The sequence below is a fragment of the Girardinichthys multiradiatus genome, chromosome 3 (assembly GCF_021462225.1).
Source record: "Girardinichthys multiradiatus isolate DD_20200921_A chromosome 3, DD_fGirMul_XY1, whole genome shotgun sequence".
In the NCBI taxonomy this organism is placed as follows: Eukaryota; Metazoa; Chordata; class Actinopteri; order Cyprinodontiformes; family Goodeidae; genus Girardinichthys; species Girardinichthys multiradiatus.
The window spans coordinates 44653844-44676945 of NC_061796.1; the positions used below are offsets into that span (position 1 = coordinate 44653844).

Here is a 23102-nt window from a genome sequence, read left to right on the forward strand (position 1 = left end):
GCACTGTGAGCAGGTGCCAGGTCGTGCTGAAAAAAGAAATCTTCATTTTCATAAAGCTTTTCAGCAGATGGAAGCATGAAGTGCTCCAAAATCTCCTGATAGCTAGCTGCATTGACCCTGCCCTTGATAAAACACAGTGGACCAACACCAGCAGCTGACACGGCACCCTAGACCATCACTGACTGTGGGTACTTGACACTGGACTTCTGGCATTTCCTTCTCCCCAGTCTTCCTCCAGACTCTGGCACCTTGATTTCCGAATGACATGCAGAATTTGCTTTCATCCGAAAAAAGTACTTTGGACCACTGAGCAACAGTCCAGTGCTGCTTCTCTGTAGCCCAGGTCAGGCGCTTCTGCCACTGTTTCTGGTTCAAAAGTGGCTTTACCTGGGGAATGCGGCACCTGTAGCCCATTTCCTGCACACGCCTGTGCACGGTGGCTCTGGATGTTTCTACTCCAGACTCAGTCCACTGCTTCCGCAGGTCCCCCAAGGTCTGGAATCGGCCCTTCTCCACAATCTTCCTCAGGGTCCGGTCACCTCTTCTCGTTGTGCAGCGTTTTCTGCCACACTTTTTCCTTCCCACAGACTTCCCACTGAGGTGCCTTGATACAGCACTCTGGGAACAGCCTATTCGTTCAGAAATTTCTTTCTGTGTCTTACCCTCTTGCTTGAGGGTGTCAATAGTGGCCTTCTGAACAGCAGTCAGGTCGGCAGTCTTACCCATGATTGGGGTTTTGAGTGATGAACCAGGCTGGGAGTTTTAAAGGCCTCAGGAATCTTTTGCAGGTGTTTAGAGTTAACTTGTTGATTCAGATGATTAGGTTCATATCTCGTTTAGAGACCCTTTTAATGATATGCTAATTTTGTGAGATAGGAATTTTGGGTTTTCATGAGCTGTATGCCAAAATCATCCGTATTAAGACAATAAAAGACCTGAAATATTTCAGTTAGTGTGCAATGAATCTAAAATATATGAATGTTAAATTTTCATCATGACATTATGGAAAATAATTAACTTTAACACAATATGCTAATATTTTGAGAAGGACCTGTAGATAGGCTGTGATTTTGAAATACAGGCAGTCTAATGGCTCAGAGATTCACACTTTGGCTGTAGCTGACATTAAATCCGACAACAATTACGTATCGAGAGTTGAATTTATTCTGAAATCTGAAACTATGTTTAAAAAACAGTTTCTGGGATTCCATCCAAAAATGCTGTAATAGGTTCTACAATATTCTACACCAGTAGGTGGCAAGAATGTCAACATTACCGATGTACAAATTTATCAAAATAAGATTCTGAGGAAAGCTAAATGGTGCTAGGCTAAAGATTTAAAAGATTTGTTGAAAACAAATTTCTAGCTCGCGTTTTCTGTGTCATTACTACGTCTATCCTGTCACACAACTTCTTTAACTTTCATTTCAATTTTAATGGAAACAATACAAAATGAGATAGATGTGGAAACAATGGCTCCAATATCCTTATGGTTTCTAGCACAGAAATCAAGAGCAGGTATTTGCTAAGTGAGTCTTAGCATTAAAGTTTTTTAAGATGTCTGAATACGGTCCGCACTGACACACCACAATTTGAGTTTTTAAACAAGTCCACTTTGAAAAGTGTTATTATAAATCTATTTTAATCACCAAAAACACACTGAGTCATGTAGACGAGAGCTACAAACACTGCTTGAAATCTTTAGTTTGCAAAAAATCCATGTTAGTGTGGGCAGGGCCTCATTTTCCGCTTAAATATTAAAGGGTTTAAAAGAAAAGGATCAGCTTGAATGTATGCTGGTTTGACTCGGATACTTTTGTCAACTGCATGTTATTTAAATTTTTCTTTTTTAGGCAAAGGAGAAACAATCTAAAAAAAAAAACTAAGCTTGAGGAGCTATATAAAACACACTTTACACAGCCTTACCTGTCACATTGACATTTACGGTGGTGAAGGAGGCGAGAGGCACAGCAGCAACGTTTTGCACACGCACTCTTAGCGTGAAGAAGCGTGTCGTCTCATAGTCGAGGTTTTCGGCCACCAGGATCGATGCCGAGCCGTCCACCCTGTTTGGTTTGATGTAGAACCGCACCGGCATGTTGGTCTCTGGCACCAGGCCTTCCTCCAGATTGTAGGTCACCCTGGGATCGCCAAGCGGAGACGTTGCCTTGACAGTCTGATTAGAAAAAGGTAAGAGGAGAAAAGGGTTATTTTAGGATTTACTTATCCAAGTGCCGGTAGTAACAAACCTGATTACTTCTTTTTAGAGGGTATTTTAGAGGCACCGCAGAGAGGGATGGGAAGAAACACACAAGCTATGTCTGTTAAAGTTTACTATTATCTCAAAGTTACCAAGCTCTGCTTTTATGTTCCTCACACTTGATTTTGCAAGTTGGACCGGCTAGTTCTGGTCTTTTGCAGTAATATATTTAAACCTTTCTTGTTTAAATCTTCTTTTTAAAGTTTGGTATTTGGTGTGTGGTGAATAGAGAAGGAAAGGGGTCTTAATCTATGCAACAGAGTGCAGGAAAAATCTAAAATCTCTTCAGAGTCACTGTATGGCTAAGCTCCACGTCTGTGTATTCATCTTAAGCTTCAAGTTTATACTGAAATCGAGAAATAAAGGCAACTTCCATTTTTTAGGCAGGAACTGCAACATATTTCAAAACGAATGTCAAGCCAAAGAGGATTGTGTGGGTTCATGACGATACAATGCATCACACAACAGCCGGTGTCATCTTTACAGCCCTTCAATTTGAAACAGATCCAAAGGCTTCCAGATCTATCGTCATAACATTCAACAGAAAAAAACATTTTCTAAAATACACATCTACATTTCAAAGAATGCAGCATTCCGATGGCCAGAGCAGTGCTTCAGACCTTCTATGGAAGAAGCACTCAAAGGGAAACTTCTAGTACTTCACTACAATTACTAAAAAGGCATTTGTGTGATTTTCTTTTTAGATTTTTTGTATAAGAAACATTATAAGCAGCTGTTAGAAGTATGTAAGCCAACCTATGAGAGACTGTGAGCCTGTGCTTATATTAACCACAGTTACATTCAAGGGTCCTGTCTGTTTTTGGTGGGGAGAACTGAACAAAGACTCACTTTAGGGTTTGATTAAAGCAACTACTGGTTAGTAATAAGGGACGTCAGAAGGAAATCAATACTGTATATAGAGGCAGTTCCCTTGAAGTCCCAGAACATTGGGTCTGTGTGCATGTTTGCGTTTGTGAGGGAAAGCTTTTAAGAATTTTGTCCTTTAGGACCTTTAGTTGAGGGTTATGACCTGGACAGCATAAACACACATGGAGAGACAGTTTAGGAGCATATTTTATCATTTCAGGTCCATTATTACAGTAAACAGGTGGTACGGGCATCTGAATAAAATGCTTCCTGGCTGCCTCTCTTGGTTTTCTGGGCATTTTCCACCGGGAGGAGACCCCAGAGCAAATCCAGAACATGTGGGAGGAACTGTATATCTCATCTGGAGTTGCAGTGTGTTCCGGGGAACGCATGTTGCCAAATCAATACAGAAACCAGACATCTCGTCTCATTTAACAGACATAAATCCTCTAACAAATCTGTGGGGAGAGCTTAAGAGAGGTTCAAGGACTCAGGATGACCTAGAGAGATCAGTCAAAGATCCCTTACTCTGTGTGCTTCAGCCCATGGAAATGCTGTAGGAAAAGTTCTGTCCTATAGGCAAAGGACGGATATTAGCAGCAGCAGTGCTGTTAGGTGTAGCATAGAAGTTCTTGTTAAAAACAAATACTTCTTAATTTGGATGTTTTTTTATTCTTAATACATATACTCAAATTATAGGTTAGAATTTTCAAAACATTTTCTAAAATTGCTGATTAAAGATGATGCTGCTGCATCAAAATCTGACTTTTTATGGATTTTTACACATCTTTACTAATGACCCGCACTGTGAAACAGGACTTATATCAATGCCAAATAATAAAGGAAAAATTGCAAGTGTTTATGATTTACAGTATAATTAAAATGAGCTCTGAAATAAAAAACCCAATCATAAACACTCCACCTTGTTCATCTGTAGATCTTACCTAAGATCATTTGAGGAAGGTGCCCCATGTGCAGTCAATTTAAAGTCATTTCACTCTGATGAAGGGCATGCTTTATCTATTCTAGCACAAAGTATTGATGCATAGAGAAACTGGCTTGTTCAATCGAAAAAGAAAACATGACCTCTAAGCAACTCCACATATTGCTGTCATATCCTGCAGTTAACATGCCTTCCCTGAGAGAGAAACGCTGTCAACAACTTTAAACACCAAAACCCTCTCAGCCCTCTCTTTCCCAGTGACACTGGCTCCTGTGTCAGCTCAGCATTTTGAGAAAACATCTGCAAAAAGATTCTTGGTTATAATGAAAGCTCATAGTGGAATAATAAATTTGTTTTTACAATAAATGTTTTTTTTTTCCTCTGTCTATTTTAGACAACATGACCTTTTTCTTTCATTCTTTCCCAATCATGTTATTTACATCTCATTTATATTCTTAAATAGGTTTTCCTCTTTTGTTGAACTCTATAAAACATATAGTAAAAACCATTTAAATTCCAGGTGTGTCTGAGTACGGCTTGTAGTTTCCAGGTGAGAAGTCATGTCCTGACATGTTGGTGCAGTGTGCCTCAACCTTGCAGCAGGCCAAGGTAGTGGAGCGTATGGAATCAGTGTTAATGAGAAATTATTTCGTTAGAAATCACTGCAGTGTGCTGTAGCTAAACTGATCAGTGTCTGCCATCTTCTCCCACACAGATTAATGCCTGTGGGAAAATGGCAAGAGATCACTCACAGCTGGTGAGGCTGGTGCTGGGACTGAGGCAGCAGCTGCAACGTACTTCATCCTTTCACTTCACTGCTAAAAGTTAGCAGTTACTTTTAAATGCGGAAGCCAGGTAATTAAGGTCAAACAAAAGTCTTCCCTTTTATTTTTTTTCTTTATTTTGGTGTTGTTGAGTTTCTGAATGTTTTGTATTTCTGCTAGGGGTGTAACAGTACACAAATCATGATTTGGTACATTTTCAGTTTGCTTCAATCAAGAGAAACAAATAACAATTGGCCGCTGTCTGGTTTAGTTTGATCATTTTTATTAATAAAGAATAAGCAAGTATAGCCGAGGGATGGATGGACACCGTCTATTTATTTTACCCTTTAAATATGAGAATGAAACATGTTCAACACATGATTCTTACCTGTACTGATATATCTCATTTAGATTTTGATATCTAAGTGAGACATGAGCAGCCAAACTAATAATTTATGAACAACCAGAGACAGCTTAAAGAAACAAAAACAGCACTAAACTAAAGTATAAATGCTGACGTATTTTTGCTGTAGATTTTATTCTCTATATTGTTGTGTTTCCTGGTCCAGAGATACTACTGGACCACAAACATGAAACATTATAAGGTTAATCTATAGTTAAAAGTATCTGTTCCTACAGAATCCACAACCAGGATGGAGAAGAAAGCAGGAGGAGGAAGTCAACTGATGAGTAAACTATTATAACCTGATTGGGAGATGACAACAGCTTATTGATATGGAGATTTAACACACACCACCTTCCACCACGGCAGCATGTTTCGCCTCTACCTCGTTAACAATTTGATTAACAGACCCTATTAAGGCTGCTAAATTTAAAACAGTTTCTCCTCAGTGCAATTACCCACAGCAGAAGAGATAAAGGAGGAAGGGGTGGAAGATGGGGAGGGGGAGGACATATTCCTTCCCTTTGAGTGATTTGTGTAAATTTTCAGAAATGGGATATTATATAGTTTAACTAGCTAAATAAATTTCCTGTATAAGGATTATTGCTAGCTTAACCTGAGAACACGTTTTTTAATTAACTATGAAATTGGTTGACAGTTATGCAACTGTTGCATGTCAGTATGACTTAGCTATTAACTTCTACAAGTCTTCTTCTGCAGCTACTCTACAGCATTTATTATTTTAACTCAATAACATGTATTTGGAAGCCTCCATTTTTACTTCTGCAATGATGATTTTAGGACATAACCTTTGGTTAAATCTATTGTTATACCTCAAATCAGTGTTTCTGTTTCAAAAATATTTTGCTAGTTTCAGCAATTTTACAAATGGGGCCCAATATAGTGGTGATACAGATCCTCCAAGATTATTTTTCTCCCACTAATCATTGACTAATCATCAGGAACAGTGAAAACGTCTTTAAAACCAGGGTATTTGGTGAAAACGGATGTTTGCCAACACAATGCCAAAGTGGAAAGACATCAGCGAAGCAACTGTTGACCCCCATCAATCTTAGAAGGGTAATGAGACCATTTAAAAACTATTTAAAGTCCATCATTCTACATAGAGAAAGATTGTTTAAATCTTCCAGTCTGCAAAAACAAAATAAAACCCAAAAAGGTTTTTCTTTGACTCAACAGGCCTCTGTTGGGATCTTAAACATTGAAGGTAATAAAAATATAACTAGAAAAAAATGAAACAAACAAAGCTTGTTCGGAAAAGGTTTAAATGAATATGGCAATCTGAATAACCTACAAGATTTCTGGAGCAATGTCCTTTGGACAGATGAGACAAAGTGGAGAACTGGCCAAAAGGCACAGCACGATGTTTGGAAGAAACCAAACACAGCATATCATCCTGAACATACTCTAACTTTACATCATGATGGTGGAGGGCTGATGATTTGGGCCTGTTCTGTAGCCATAGGACCTACTGAGACTTGGTCAAACTGGGTCAAAACAAAATGACTCAAAGAATAAAAAAATAAAGAAATTGCAATGGCCCAGTTAAAGTCTAGACCTCAACCTGACTGAAATGCCGCGGTGGGATCTCAATGATGTGAAGAATGGGCCAAACTTTCTACGTGTTCCTTGCATGTTGTGTTGCTTTAATTATACAAGTTAGTATTACTTTAACTTTTCCATCATTCCTAAAACCATAATTTTACAAACACATTCATTACTCAGAAAGTATACAATAAAAACACTGATGGCTACTATCGTCCAACAGAAAGACAAAACTGATATTCTTTTATACTTTTCATGCTGTCAATAAACCCTATAAAAAGACTGAAATCAACAATGTGTTCGTCTGGTTCGTTCTCCTGCGTTTGACTCCCCCTCCTCCTACTACCTTTCTCTGTCTCTCCCTCCCTCCTGCCTTCCTCATGCTGTCTCTGTCACGTTAAACACAATAATTAAACGTCTGTTTTTCAGAAGTGATGAGAGTCCATTGTGATGCTCTGACAGCAGGTGTAATTTTTCCCTTCTCCTCAATCATCTCTGACAAATGGAGTGGGTGGGTGGAACAACTTCAACAGCATTTTTCAGGACTTTCAGTAAAAATGCTCTAAAAGGAGCATGTAAACACACGCACAGTTAATCACACGCCCAAAGATGATTTGAAAACTGACTAACCTCCATGAAATCGAGCAGCTGGAGGCTGAACACTCCTCAACCTTCTAAAGTAGAGGCTTAGGAATAGAGAGCAAATTAGGATGGAGGGATCAAAAGAGGAAAAAAACCCTTGAGGTCTAAAAGCAATATGCGGGTGTGTTGGTTGCTGTGAATCAGGTGAGACAGACTCGGGGCGGGTTTGTTGTTTACTCTGCAAAAAAATGTTTGGTGGAGCTCAGCTAAACGTGCTGACACAGAGGCAGGGAGAAGGAGAGAGGGACAGATGAGAGGAAGAGGGAGGAGAGCAGGATGAAGAGGAAGAAAGAGCCTCCTCGGGGCACTCTGCAAAGGCAAAAAGAAGGATGTAACTGAAAGAGAGCGGTTTCGCTGCTGCAGGAAAACAACTGGGTTTAAATATTCCTGTCTTTTTACATGTTTCCCTGCAAAACATGTTCCTTTAGAACTCCGATCAGCACGTGTTAATATCCTGATCAGCATTTGGGGAAAACTGGGATAGTTGGGACCCTTTTGAAGAAGTCCCAGCAAATATTAGAAGGTAAAAATCTGGGATGACTGACCAACACTTCCAAAATGTATTATTTTCATGTCCACCCCCCATCCCTAAGAAAAACAAATAGAAACACACTATTTCTGCACCTGTCACTCAAACATAATTAGAAAACAGGAGTCGAGATGATGTTATTAAACCTGAGAGCTTTGCAGATACAGGTAGGATGTTGCAAACTACTTTTAACAGGAAACAGCCGCTTGGAAAGACAGTAAATGTCAATATGCAGAACAATGCATGAATCTAAATATTCATTAAGTCATCACATTGTAGTCCTTTTTGCCTTAGTTCCAGCTAGTGTCAGCTTTTTTCATCTCTTGTTTCATCTACACACACTCTTAAAGGTTCTGTGGAAAACACCAACAGCAAGCAACATTTGGCCTATAAAGATTAGACAGTTCCTATGAAGTAAAGCTTTTTCACAATATTTTTCACTATGTTGCCAAAGGTATTCAGTCACTGCTCCAGATAATTGAATTCAGTTGATCCAATCAGCTTGATGGACCCAGGTATATAAAATCCTCCACCTAGGCTGTAGACTGCTTCGACAAACAGTTCACTAAATTCCAGTGTGGTACCATTACAGGATGCAACTTGTACAATAAGTCCAAATTTCATCGCTACTAGATTTTCCAGTCAGTTGTTAGTGGTGTTATAACAAAATGGGTGTGATACATTACAGCATTGCGGTCATAAAGTAGTGTTAGGTCAAGTGAAATCATAAAGTGGGGTCAGCGGATGGTGAGGCGCATAGTGCACTGAGGTCACCAACTTGTCAATATTTACAGACCTCCAGAAGTTATGTGGCCTTCAGATTAGCTCAAGAACATTGCATAGAGAGCTTCATCTGACTGAATGTAGTGTGAAGCGCTTTGAAGATCTAGGGACTTGATAAAGCGCTATACAAGTACAGGCCAAGTTGTTGCGTTGATGGGGTCATTCTATATATGTAAAATACACTAAAAGTGAACACCAAGCAAAATGTGATGGAAAAAAAAATTCTACTTAAATGCAAGAAGTATAAAAGCATTGATTGGTACTCATATCAGTACTCTGTATAGGCAAGTGATGCATCCCTAGATAAATCTTGAGTGCCTTAAATTTTACCATACAGCCTGTGCAACTTTGATTAATGATGGCCCATGTGTTAAATCAGGTCTTTCCCAGTGATTACAAAAAGTCGTAGGTATAGTGATTTTGTTTTAATCTGTAATCTGAAAGGTTTTGCACTAAGCTTTGTGATCACTGACTCACCACTATCTTGGCATCTCTGACAGTGTTTTCGGGGACAGTGACCCAGTATTCTGGTTGCTCCCAGTGGGGTGGCTGGTTGTGAACGTTGGTGATGATGACGGTCAGCTCCACTGAGCTGCAGCGATTTCCTCCATCTGAGGCCAAGATCTGCTGGTTGATCCTTGATGTCTTAAAGGAGATAAAAACAAAAAGGTAGTAAGATAAAATACTGTAACATTAATAAACATTTCTATGCAGCTTTAGGAGAATCTTGGTCTGTCGAGAATCAAACACTGTTTACATAAGGATGTAATTTTAAGAATATATCTTGTTTAGGATTTTTTATTGATTTGTGGAAAATTAAGTGTGAAATGATCAGTGGATTTTATTCACACGTTATATTAATTATGTTAAGAAAACTCTTTGAATGAGAAGGTGTGTCCAAACCTTTGGTCTGTACTGTATATATGTATATATATATATATATATATATGTATATATATAGGCTGTCTGTATGAGACAGAAATAATCACTTCACAAAGAAGTTATTGTTCTCTGTATTGTGGTCAAGTTTTGATTTGATTTAAATTAAACATTTGACAGTTCGGTAGTTTTCGCAGTTTTTATTTAAAAGTCTGTAGATGGTAAGTAATTTATTGTTCGTCCTGTCTTAATGCAAGCGACGGCTTTTTATGTTTGGGCACCACCTGTGTAAAATCTCCCAGTCCATTAAATCGAACGCATCGATCTCCTTGGCAACCCCTCTATTTTGGAGGTAAGCACACATGCGCTCTCGTATCTGAAATCTCTGGTCATAAGCGCTGTTTTCGAGCTGTACTGTGTTGCTGTAATTCAGCAAAATAACATGAAACACAACTAGTTTCTCTCCCTTTGCTTTTAACTGGAGTATTTAGCAGCGAGCAGACAGACATTAAACGTAGCGGTGCTCGTTTTAAAGGCTGGCCGTTCATTAAAACCTCGAGCTCCGAGGAGAGAGAAGCAAAGCAAGAACATTGAGACTCCAGCATAGCAGAACAGTTCAGAAACAGTTTGGAATGAGGGGAAAGTAGCTTTATTTATAGACTGATTAAGTCGTGTTTTAGACTCCCTATTGGTAGCGGATCTGTTCTTCTTTGCATGCTCGTGAATTTTTGCAGCCGTAACTGGTTCTGAATGACGGCTTCATAGCAGACAGCCGTTCTCCCCTCTTCCGGGTACTACCGGCGCAGAATCTTCTAGTTGTACGCAGTACCGGACCGTACCGGCTCACTTTCACCCCTGGTTGGAACATGACAACATGTGGAAAAGCTCAAGGGGCATGAATACTTTTGGAATACACTGAACATTGGTACTCTAATACTACAGCTTTAATACTCCTCGCTTATGGCTCTCTGGTCTGGTAGTTAGGAAGTTGGACTAAGTTTGAAATGAAAGACTCCTGCTGTGTTCCTGACCTGTGAGATGGGATGGTTGACATAAATCCAGCCAGTGTTGGGGTTGATGTGCAGGTAAGTTGGCTTCTGGTTGGACAGTGAGTAGGTAATCGCCGCATTACTCCCCTGGTCATCATCGTGTGCTGCTGCACGTAAAAAACTAGTTCCAACTGGAGTATCCTCTCTTAGGAAGTCTACAGGGAGAAACAGGTTTGCTATAATATAAACAGAGAACTCAAAGCAGCACATGGATACTTGATGTGGTCTGTGATGCCCCTGCTGCAACCAAAATCCGATTCTCATTCAACTATAAAGAATGAACTTCTTTAAATTTAACTGAACAAGGTGTGCCATCACATTGTATGATTGTAAGCATTATAATAATGGGAAGGCAGCATTGTGATGTGTCAGCAGAGTGTCACCTCATTTTGTCATTTCTAGGTCTCACTTTATAAAGTCAACACATGCATTTTTATATTTATGAATATAAACTCAAATCCTGCTGACTGTGGTGTGTGTCAGTGCTGATCAGACAGCAAAAACAAAGAGAGGAAAGGAGGTCGACTGCTGCATTTTCTCCCTGAAATACTGCTTTTCAAGCATCATGTCCATAATAATTTCCTTTTCACATTTGGGACTGAATGCGTTACAACTGAAAAATCACCTCAGATCCTGCCAAATCTAATGAGTATCACAGAAATTCAATCAAATAAACCAAAGGAATGAATGAATGAATGAATAAACCAAAGGCAGCAAACAGAAGTCTTCAAGCCTTTACTGTAACAAAATGCTTGAACTGTGATGATCTACTGTAGCTTTTGTTTTTTTCAAGACATAATGTAAGAGTGATATAAATAGTGATTTTTAGGAGGTGCTATAACCAGAGAATCTGTAGGCTCCTGTACCACCAAGATATGTTTACATAAAGCAGGAACAGGATTGTGAACCACTCCACTAGAGTCACATTCACCCAATCGCACTCACAAATATGCACACATTCATTCAATATTATGCTCAGGGTTAGATGCCTTGCCGAGTGGCACCACAACACATGGCAGGAGGAAGCTGGAATCAAATCCACAACCTTTGGATTGCAATACGACTACTCTTCCCACTGAGCCACAGTTGCCACCAACATTCAGTAAAAGTCTTGCATAGGTTGTTATAGCTACTTATTCATTGTAAAAATCCAAAACTTTATGCATGTGTTGGAATATTATACTTTTATACTAAATTTAAAATTGCTTTCATGTTCATAGACGTCTGAAAGTTGTTTCTGCTGCCAGAGGACACTGTTAACTTCACAGTAAACAGACTTCTCTGCAGGGAAGGGAAGGGGTGATTATGTTACAGCTAATAGAAAGTAAGGAGCAACACAGAAGCTGCTTATCACACCGCCCTTAAAGCCCAGAACCTTTGCACGCGGTTGTATGTGTATAAAGACCACAAGATGAATAATAAGCCAACTAAATAAAAGTGCTTTCTGGCAGGAGAGCCGCTCTGCAAACAGCATGGAAACACACTAACCAGCGGTAAATAAATTCATGTCCCAGAAACATTTAAATCTGCTTCTTAAATAGTTAATGAGCCACTCTGCGTTTCTGTAATCGGACGCAGAGAACTTCTGACAAGACGCTTATCAAAACACATATTAGCACAGATAGTAAACAAACACAGATCCAGGGGTGGTTGCTGCGAATATTTCATCGGTCTTAAGAGCTTTCAAGGATTACAAAGATGCAGATTAGTAGACGTCAATGATACTAAACATATGCTTTTCACTTCACCTGTTTCCTGTAAACTTTGGTTTATTCTGTAACAGATGAAGTTGTTTTGTGTACAGCTGGAAATGGACAATAAATACACACGTCCTCCATCTCATCTTCTGACAATAAAAACTTCTTCCAGTGGTGTATAGTATTAACAGCAGTACTTACACTGGTAACGGCTGTTTTCAAACTTGGGGTCGTTGTCGTTCTGATCTAAGATCAGCACCGTGATCTGACAGATTCCAATCAGTGGCTCTTCAGCCTGATCGGTGGCCGTCACAGAAAGCGTGAATTCCCTCTGACGCTCCCTGTCAAAACTCACTGCTGTGGTGATCACACCTAATGATACAATATCCACCAAACAATCAGTTAAATAAAACATCTTATCTTTGTTAAATAGAAGTAACTGTTATTTTTTCATTTATTTTGGAGGATTAGTTGTTTTTTGTAGAGCTTACCAGTATCAGAATCAATATCAAACCCAGACGACACACCGTCTCTGTGCATGATGCCATATTTGACCTCTCCATTAACCCCCATGTCTGCGTCGTGTGCCTCAACTCGCAGCACAAAGGTCCCTGGCGCCTGGTTCTCCAGAACCGCTGCATTGTAGTTCTGACACTGAGCACAAACGTCACAGTCAGGGAATAAAAAAGCAGTTCAGTCTTTTATGTTCATATTATGGGATAATATATAATATTCCACCTCATCAAACACTGGCTTGTTGTTGTTGATGTCATTGATCCCAACGATGACCTGTGCGGCGCTGCTGAGTGGATAGGGACCACCTGAAGCATTATCATCTGTGGCAGTGATGTTGAGGATGTACTGAGGACCTCTGAGCCTGGGTGGTGGACTTCGTCGCAGCTTGATGATGCCTGGACACACTCCGGCAGTCAGTCACTAGACCATATTTCATGTCAGAATGCTTCGTTTTCACATTTTATAACAGATTCTTTCTGTATTTGGGCTGCATAAGAGAAACATTTTTCAAGCTTACATTTTGGATAAATTAGTAGCTAAAACAGAAAGATTAAAAGTGACATTCTGATATGTAAGTTTGTAAATACTTTATATTTCATGACAGGCATTTAACATGTAAAGTTAAGCTTTTTAGATGCTCTCCCAAGTGTCTGGTTGAAGTGACCATAAGGCTCTGGACATGGATCATCAACCAGTCAGAAGAGTAATCACCCCCTTTCTGTATAGAATTCCCAGGTTCTTTCAATCATTGACAGATACTTCTGTTGCCATCATTCAGGGCTCACTGATTTGTTTTCATTCTTGCTGTTTTTTTTCTGTAAATCCTTTTTTCTTTAATAAGCTTCTAATTCACAGTGATTCTGACTGCCTCCTGCTTGCAATTGGGTCCAACTCAAACCTCAACATGAAAAAATACATCCAAAGGTAACTGATGTCATTGTTTACTGTGATACTAAGGACAAATATTATATAAACTAATTGGCGCCTTGTCTTGTTTTCCTTATTTTGTCCATTTTCACACTGAAAAGTTTCTTGCAAAATAAAATCCTATTAGGCAGCATCAGAGGATTGCTTCTCCAGCCAGAGTGCATTGATTTTCTCTGCACATAAACTCCTCTGGAGGAAAAAAAATATAAAAATGTTTCAGCAAACAGAAAATATAACAAAACACTCAGGAGCTACTACTCCAGTTGCCATCATTGAATTCATAAACAGTGAACAAAAAATGTTTATATCAACTTTCAATTTGTTTCCAAGCACTGTTTGCTACAGTTGTTTCCCAGCCAAAGCATCTATAATGGAAATTATGCCAGTGCGCATAAATAACAGCAGACGTTGAGTTTAAAAAACACTGGAGATGAAAAGCTGCGCAGTGATGTTTCCTGCTCTGTGGGTCAACAACAGCAGTAACTGTCAACTGAAGCAACAGCATGTAAAAAACCCTCACATTATTCCAACTCAGGTGTAAAACAAATGACATTTTTCAGCACTAACAATCGCTGCGGCATTAACATAACAGAGAAACAGTGCAAACAAACAAACAAGCAGCTTTGGTAACAGCATGAATATAGACATGGAGGCTGAGAGGGCGCGATCACATCTACATGAAAATACTTCACAACGCTTTGAAGTGACAAAGCAGAACATCCAAGCAAGCCAAAGGCCATCTGCTGCATGAGTGCAGATGAGTGTGTGCCTATGTGTGTGTACGTGTGTCTGAGTGTGTGTGAAAAAAAGTGTTAATATATCATTTATGTGCAAATGTTCACATGTATTTCTATTTGTGCATGGATGCAAGAGAACACTGGAGCAGTGCATGCTGAATACATCAGAAAACTGGCCCCAAAACCTGGACCTTCCTTGAAAAGGTTCTGTTTGGACAGACTCTCAAGGGAAAAAAGGTTTAAACTGGCTGAAGAGAACGGACAGCAGAGCCATCTTGCTTCAGATTTAACCTGCATTTAATTTCCTCTGCCAACAGATAAAGAAGTGGGTTAGTGTCAGTTGTGTCTATATTGTTGTTTTTCCAAGCTTCATGCTCATGTGCAAACCTTACAAGGCTGAGTGAATAGGAAGAACAAGAAAATGTTTTATTATTATTTCATTTTTAAGGGAAAAGAAGCCACAGTTAAGTCAAAAATTATTCATACCACTTGAAAATTAGATTTCCAATTATTTTTATTCAACCAAGAAGTTTGTTTCAGGTATGAAATGAAATATTTTCATCCCAAAGGATAATAAAACAATGTAAAAGGATTATCATTTCAAAAAACGTGATTTATCTGTTTTAATTTACATTTTATATAAAAATTGCATGCCAAAAATTATTTATACCCCTCTCAACAATCAGTGGAAAAGAATATTTTGACATGACAGCAATCAAGCCTTTTTTTGTAATTGCTGAGCAGATTTTTGCATGTATCTACTGAAAATGTCGGCAATTTATCTTTGGTGATGAGCTGTAGGTCTTTGAGGTCGCAAAGCCTCTTTATCATCTCCCTGATGTTTAGCTCCCTCCACAGATTTTCTATCAACTTTAAATCTGGACTGTGCAACTGAGAAAACACTTAAACAGAACCTGTCTGACAAGATGAAGTAGACTAAAAGAACTCAAAAACGAACGCAACATACCCAATCTAAAGAAATTAAGATGGGAAACAAAGTCATTGAAGTCTATCAGTCTGAAAAGGGTTACAAAGCCATTTCTAAGGCTTTGGGACTCCAGTGAACCACAGTGAGAACCATCATCGACACATAGAGAAAAGCGGTGAACCTTCCGAGGTTCACCACTGTTCCATAGCGCCAATTCACAAAATGCTTCATCCCAAGGCACTTTCCAAAATAACAGTTCTGTCAATTCATACAGATTCCAAATCAAGTAAAAACATTCAAATTAATCATGGTTAACTAACAATGCAGTCAAATTCAGTTTATTATTCAAATTGTTTAAAACTTTTTCTATCTGAGGAAGCCCAGCAGAGTCATTGACTTGCAGCATTCACTTCATCTAGATGAGTATGTAGCGACGGTGGACAATCACTTGTATTTTGCAGTTGACTTTGCAGCGATCCCTCATACTGAGCATGCATGTAGCTACAGTGGAAAGGAAAATTCCCCTTTAACAGCAAGAAATCTCCAGCAGAACCAGGCTCACTGTGAACTGACTGCGAGTCTGAGAGAACAGAGCAGAAGTACAGATCCAGGAGTAATTTCTATGTGAAAGGATATTAAACATTACTGGCAGTTGTAACTCCTTCAGTGGCTTCATCTAGGAGAGAAAAACAGCTAAGCAGACAATCTCCGAGCTCGATTTTAAGTCTATAGGAAGAAAGAGAGCACTTTACTTGCCTCAGTTAATGTCAGTGCTCAGTATTCAACAATAAGAAAAAGACTGGGCAAAAGCATTATCCATGGGAGAGTCCTAAGACCAGAAACACTGCTGATCGAAGAGAACACAAAAAATGTATCCCCTTTGCCAAAACACATCTTGAGAGAAGCATAAAGGGGGTTAGGACCTCATACAGACATGGGTCGGCTGTTTACATGAACATTTTTGTTTCTCCCATAAGGCCCACAATTGTTTTTTCTTATGATACCAACAAAAAATGTGTAATGTCTAAAAAAAATTTGTAATGTCTAAAAAAAATTTGTAATGTCTAAAAAAAAAAACCCAACAAAGCGTCTGATGTGTCACCCTCAAGCTGCTTTTGATTTACCTCGGAAGTCAGAGGTCAGATCTGAGAATGACATCACACCCGAGATGAGTGCTGCTCAGACAACAGGAGGGATTTGCTAACTGTTGAGGTGCTAACTATTGTTAGCTTGCAACAGTTAGCAACTAATTTCCTTCCATTTCATCCATTCAAACCAGGGTTGCCACCTTTGCCTCATTTGGAACTCAGGCCCTTGTTTCAAAGTAAATTTACATTAGTGTGTGCGACAACGCTTTAATAACAATAACTGTCAATGTTTTTCTGTCTATACGTTTTACTATGCTTCAATATGTGCTCCATCTATTGAGATTAGATTACTCTATGGAAATTGGGGCAAGTCTGACTCCTCCAATCCACAGGGAAGCAGCAAATCAATCACACATTCCAGATATCTCAGGATGTTCTTTGCGAATGCCCTGAATGATCAGAGCAGCTGGAAGGGAAGAATCTCAACATTAGTCTCATTGTCTCAATTTAATATTTCTGATGATTGCATATAATTGTTTATGTAATTTCTTGTCAGTGCTAATTTGTTCACTTGCATAAAAGTGTCCACATTAACAGGTACAGTAAATCATTATTAGCCGGTTTGCATTGTTGTCAAGTGTTAAATGTTCACTATGAAATCTTTGCACACGTCTCCTTTAGACTTTGTTTGGTGTTTTTTGGGCTTGACAATTTAAAAATGTAGGTACAATGTGGCAGGTTGGGAGTCATTGTAAAACAATTTTATTTCAAGCAAGTGGACAGCTCAGTGTTTTTAAAATGATTAACTACTGTTGAAGGGTATGCACGCTGCAGGAAAGTATACACTGAAAACACTGCATTAAAGTGTTGCCCTAAAGGTACTGATAAAGGACACTGAATGCTTAAGATATGGATGATCCTGCAAGGATGCAACACATAGATGCTAAAACATGGATGCTTTTTTTAAAGAAAAAAAATTCCTTAAAGCATTGCTGAGATGAACAGCAAAGACAAACAGCCCCAAAACAAAATGCCTTCAGCAACCTTTGTCACTGTCACTCTCATGGTAAAACTGAAAAACTGGAGATAAAAATGGGAAAGCAATGTGTCGAATTCCACATAGTTTGTGCCTAGTTTGGCACATAAACAAGATTTTATTTTCAGTCACAAAAGGACAAAATGATCCTCACAAAGATAGGTGCACAAAAATTCAAATGAGTGAAGCACATCTGGGACAGCGAGCAGAAGATGAACAGTTTGTGTGTGTGCGAGCTGCAGTGATTATTTATGTGTTTGTGTTTTTTTATTTATGCGTTTGTGGTGAGCATGTCTTCCAGGGGGTACACTGGCCTCGTTAATACCACCATGCTTTATCCCCAAAAACTTGTAACTATGGAAACAACCACTTTGCTGTGTGCATGGGTCTGTGTGCAAATGCAAGTACTTTGAATGCTGCTGCTGTGTGTGTGTACATGTGTAAATGTGATTGTTCCCCTTGTTTGTGTGTGTCAAAGCGTTCTGCTTGGTAAAAAAACATCATGTTGACATTCATTACTGTCCCATTAGAGGCAGAGCTGGAAAAGCAGGAATGTCTTCAGAACAAAAACATCCACTGGTTAGATACATCTTGATTTACTGCTCACATTCATTTTTAAACTGACTGACCCATCTACATCCTTCAAGACAAAATGTACATTTTCTTTAAATCAGCTTGAGTGTTATTTTTGTCTTCAGTGTTCTGTTCGCTATTATCAGAGTGTGAACATGTCTAGCAGCAGAAAGGTGTCATGCACTCTGGAAGTTTTAAAGCTTCATCTCAGGCACTGAATACACTAACATGGATATTTAGCTGCACTTTAGCCTCCCATTTAAATACAACCAGAATGTTTTGGTGAGAAAAATATAGATCTTTAAAAAAGCCTTCTAAAGTGGAGACAGTATACCCAGATACTATTAGAAACAGTGATGTACCAGTAGGGGCTTAATTTATGCATGTCATCTGCCACTTTTTGTGCCAGAAACCATAAGAACAGTGTAGTGATTTTTATAGTTTCCCAGCTTCATCCTGACATTGCTTCCATAAAACTTCAGATGTAAGCTAAACTAGAATCTGTTTTATTCTCCAAGTTTGTGACACAAATGAGGAATTTGGCTTCAGTTCCACTTTCGCCTCAATGAAGACATTTTAAATCTAAATATATAAGAAGGGGAATAGATTTAAAATGTTTTTTGTAAATATGTCTATATACAGTGTTTTTACAAAAGAGGAAGACGTGCTTGAATTGGTGCAACTATGCATGGCATTGATCTGGGCACCCTGACTGTTAAGTGTTCTTCTGAGAGACAACCTGGAGGAAGAAACTGTTTCTGTGGCAGCTGGTTTTTTTGAAATAGCGCTTCAAATAGTGTATTCCCAACCTGAAGGGCCGAGTCTAAATGGTTTGTGTCCAGGGTGTGTGGGGTCTGCAGAGATGTTAGCTACCCTTTTCCTGACTCTAGACCTGTGCAAGTTCTGGATGGAGGGAAGGTCAGCCCTGATGATCCTCTCTGGAGACCTAACAGTTTGTTGTAGTTTGGACATTTCCTGTTGTGTGGATGAGCCAAATTACAGAGATGAACACAGGACAGACTGAATAACGGCACTAAAAAGATGACCAGAAGCTCCTGTGGAAGGTTATACTTCTTAAGTTGTCTCTGGAAGTACAGTCTCTGCTGGACCTTTTTCTAAACAGTATCTATGACCATTTCAGGTCAGAAAGGTTGGTTAATAGGAACCAGAAATGATTAACAGTAAACACTGTTGTTGAGATGGGTGAGGGGAGGCAGTGTGGGGAGTGTTCTAAAGAAGTTTGTCATTTTCCTCACTGTCTTGAGAGGGTTAATCTCCAGGTGGTTCTGATCACACCAGTGGACCAGCTGATCCACCTCCTGTCTGGATGCAGACTTGTCCCTGTCCTGGATCAGACCAATAACAGTGGTGTCATCTGCAAACTTCAGGAGTTTCACAGATGGGTCAGCTGAGGTGCAGTTATTTGTGAACAGAGAGAAGAGGAGTGAGGAGAGAACACAACCCTGGGGTGTGCTGGTGCTGGAGATACTTGTGTGGCAAGAGATGCTCCCCAGTCTCACCTTCTGCTACCAGTCAGTCAGGAAGCTGGTGATCCACTGACAGGTGGAGACTGGCACTGTGAGCTGGGTGAGCTTCTGGTGGAGGATGTCTTGGTTGATGGTGTTGAAGCCCGAGCTGAAGTCTACTAACATGATCCTGGTGTACTTCCCTGGGTGGTCGAGGTGCTGCAGAATGAAGTGTAGTCCCAAGTTGACTGCATCATCTGCCAGCCTGTTTGCCCAGTTAGCAAACCGTAGGGGGTCCAGCATGGGCCTCTGATCTTCAGATGCTTCAGCATCAGTTGCTCAAATGATTTCACAACCACAGATGTCTGGACAACAGGTCTGTAGTCATTTAACTTCATGATGGTGTGTTTCTTAGGGACCGGTATGGCGGAGTTTTTTAAGCACGAGCTAATCTCATATAGCTCCAGAGACTTGTTGAAGATCTAAATGAAGATGTGGGCCAGTTGGTCACCACAGGTTCTCAAGCATGAGGGGGAGACATTGTCAGGTCCTGGGGCTTTCCTGGTTTTTTGACCCTGAAAGAGCCTACCAACCACCACCTTAGGAGAGGATGGTGGTTGGTAAATGAGATTCTGTGTCAGAGTGAGATGTGGACAAGTTGGTCGGAGGTGTAAAGGGGTGGGGGGACGGGCCCCTGTAGTTCATAATGTTTTTCAGAAGCTAGGTTGCTAGCTGAGAAGCTGTATTTTAGCTTCTTGCTTGAGCTTCTCTCAGCTGCCCTGATCTTCTCGGTCACTTTGTTTCTGGTCTGCTTATACCAGGGCCGATCCCCACTGCTGTAAGCCTCTTCCTTGTTCCTACATGGTGCCCTCAGATGTAAAGTAAATCATGTTTTTTCTTGTATGTGCAAAAGGTCTTGGTCTGCAAACACATGAACTCACAAAAACTGAAGTGAAAGTTTCAGTAAGCTCATTTAGGTCTGTGACTGAAACATCAGAGACACTGCAATCTGTGCAGTCAAAGCAGGCCTGTAACATCAACTTCCTAACAGTCCGAATTACTGGCTTGGAAGTTTTTATCTTCTGCCTGTAAGTTGTCAGGTGAATGAGAGAAAGGCCAACAGATGATCAGAAATAAGTTAAACATTGGGGGAAAAGTGTAAAAAAAAACTATGAAATACATCTGTTTTGGGGTTCTCTATCGCTCCCTTCTTCTCACACTTAAATCATTCAGTTGTGGTCTCTATAAAGTGGAACTGCAATGCTTTGGTCTGAACTCTTTGTAGCTCCACAGGCTCCTCTTGTACTTGTTTTAAAGGTGCTTCTGAGAGCAACTCGTTTTGGTGCCGTCTCTTTAAATTCTGTTAAGGCACTTCACACCCTACAGGTCAAAGAACGTTCCACTTTGACCCATTCGGCCATTTTTGTAGCTTGATAACAGAGATACCATAATCTAGCGGAGCAGAAACGGGACAAAAATGGCAAAAACAATGCAAAACTGTTAATATAATAATACTATTTAAAACACACAGCACGGTTCTGTCCTCAAGGAGCTAAAAGCAGCACGCAGCACTAATATAAGCAGAAGGCACGATGCTTCTGCTATCAGAACAATGGTCAGGACTTCTAATCAACACACAATAAATTCATGCCTAAAATAAAGATCGTCGACATTTAGCGTTATTTGCAGCTTACTGCTTTGCTGTGTCCATCGTTTCCATAAACAGAAGGAAATGATCCTTTAATCAGATGAAGTCTTTCAGCAAATCCTTCTTGATACTGGAGGAGGTTGCTGAAATTGGGAAATAGAAACTTCCCCACTGATGTGGGAACATTTCCATGACAAATAAAATTTAACCAAGCACTTCAAAGAGGTTCTGATGCTGGGTGACGGTTTATTGAATTTTGGAGGTTAATACACCCAACAACATTTAGACTTCTTCACTTGCAGCTTCAACATACTTGGACTTGGAACTACAAAATCGCAGCAAGAAATAAAAATGACGGATACGCAAATTGATCAGCTGAAAGACCATGACCCTATTTAGCTGTTCCACAGCAAATACTATGACGTAACAGTTCAAAAACCGTAATAGAGGATAGATATAACTAAATAGACTGAGAAATGTCACCCACAGAATATAAAGATATCAATGCAGCACCTGGAGAGATTAAATACAACTGACCTGCTCTGTGTGCTGTGCTCAGACAGCTCTCCATATAGTGACGAGCTGCAAAGAGCTGAAACTTGTCTTTAAAATTAGTAAAATATTCACCAGATTACTGAGAATTGAGTCATTATGAGCTAGCAACTGAATCAGACCCAAAATACATGATACTAACAAACTGCCAAACAAAGAAATTGAATATTATGTTTAATGAATACATCTCTATTCTTTTTGATATTACTTTCTTCATGAGTCATTTCTCAATAAATCTATGCAGCAGGTCACTCACTATTTAAATATTCATGAAACTTTATTTCCCCTACATAATGTGCTGCTTAATACTTAAAAGTTATTAGAAAACAGTAATTTCAATGTTGGGTTTGAGAGCCGTCTATAACATAATGAGATATAAGACAGGCATGTTTTTTTGTATCTTTTGCTTTTATCCCACCTTTCTGGTTATCCAGCTGGAAGTTGCTGTCCTCGTTACCTCCTGTAATGGCGTAAGAGACAGCGTCCCCATCTGGGTCATTGGCGTGAACAATGGCGACCAGTGTGTCGGGACCGGCATCCTCACTGAGGAACGTCTTATAGCTGGTTGCAAGAAAAACACACAAAAACATGATAGTGTGAAGGAAACAGACTGGATCAAGTGAAGAGGTGAAGATGAAGTGAAAACAGATGGAGGAAAACAGAATTAAAAATACATTCTTATTTAAAAACCACCTTAATTAGCAGACTGACTCTGTGAGTGGAAAAAGTCACACAGAAGGAGTGAAACAGAGAGAGAGGCAAACTTCTGACTTTTATTATCAAGCAAAGTAAAATCTACGGCAAGCTGAACAGATATGAACAAATGACAGAACAGAGGCGGATTCTTACATGCTTTGGGAGAAGACCGGCACTTCATCGTTGGTATTAGCCACACGGACACGAACAGAGGCCGTCCCAGTTCGAGGAGGTGTCCCTGCATCCACTGCGACAACCACAAACTCGTAAATGTGATTGGGCCGCTCGTAGTCCAGGCGACGGGCAGGGCTGACCACGCCCCCAGATGTGATGTCAAAATCGCCACTGGGAATGAAGTAGGAAAGCTCGGAGTTCAAGCCGGAATCACAGTCACGAGCCAGAACTGATGAGAATAAGAAGAGGAAAGGGAAGAGAAATCATGAAAAATGTGAAAAAATTAAAAGAAGATGTAGTTGAGGAATGACAGAGATGATATATACAAGAGAAGAAAGTAAACACCGAAAAGGGAAAAGAGGAGGACAAAAACTGAAAA

The 23102-nt window shown here is 39.7% G+C and overlaps 1 protein-coding gene and 1 long non-coding RNA gene across 2 annotated transcripts in view; one reads left to right on the forward strand and one right to left on the reverse strand.

Moving 5' to 3' along the window:
- The window catches only part of si:dkey-22o22.2 (neural-cadherin), a 185274-nt gene that overhangs the window by 63334 nt on the left and 98838 nt on the right, over window positions 1–23102 (reverse strand). Inside the window, exons 6-13 of the mRNA XM_047361368.1 lie at window positions 22703–22952; window positions 22272–22414; window positions 13121–13293; window positions 12874–13036; window positions 12584–12754; window positions 10668–10840; window positions 9235–9402; window positions 1927–2176 (exon numbers count right to left, since the gene is read on the reverse strand). Of these exons, the coding sequence (XP_047217324.1) occupies window positions 1927–2176; window positions 9235–9402; window positions 10668–10840; window positions 12584–12754; window positions 12874–13036; window positions 13121–13293; window positions 22272–22414; window positions 22703–22952 (1491 nt within the window). The remainder of the gene's footprint in view (window positions 1–1926; window positions 2177–9234; window positions 9403–10667; window positions 10841–12583; window positions 12755–12873; window positions 13037–13120; window positions 13294–22271; window positions 22415–22702; window positions 22953–23102) is intronic.
- On the forward strand, window positions 2058–5542 carry LOC124865877. Its single transcript, XR_007037675.1, has 4 exons — window positions 2058–2190; window positions 4591–4679; window positions 4786–4925; window positions 5474–5542. It is a non-coding gene; the product is annotated as an uncharacterized LOC124865877 (long non-coding RNA).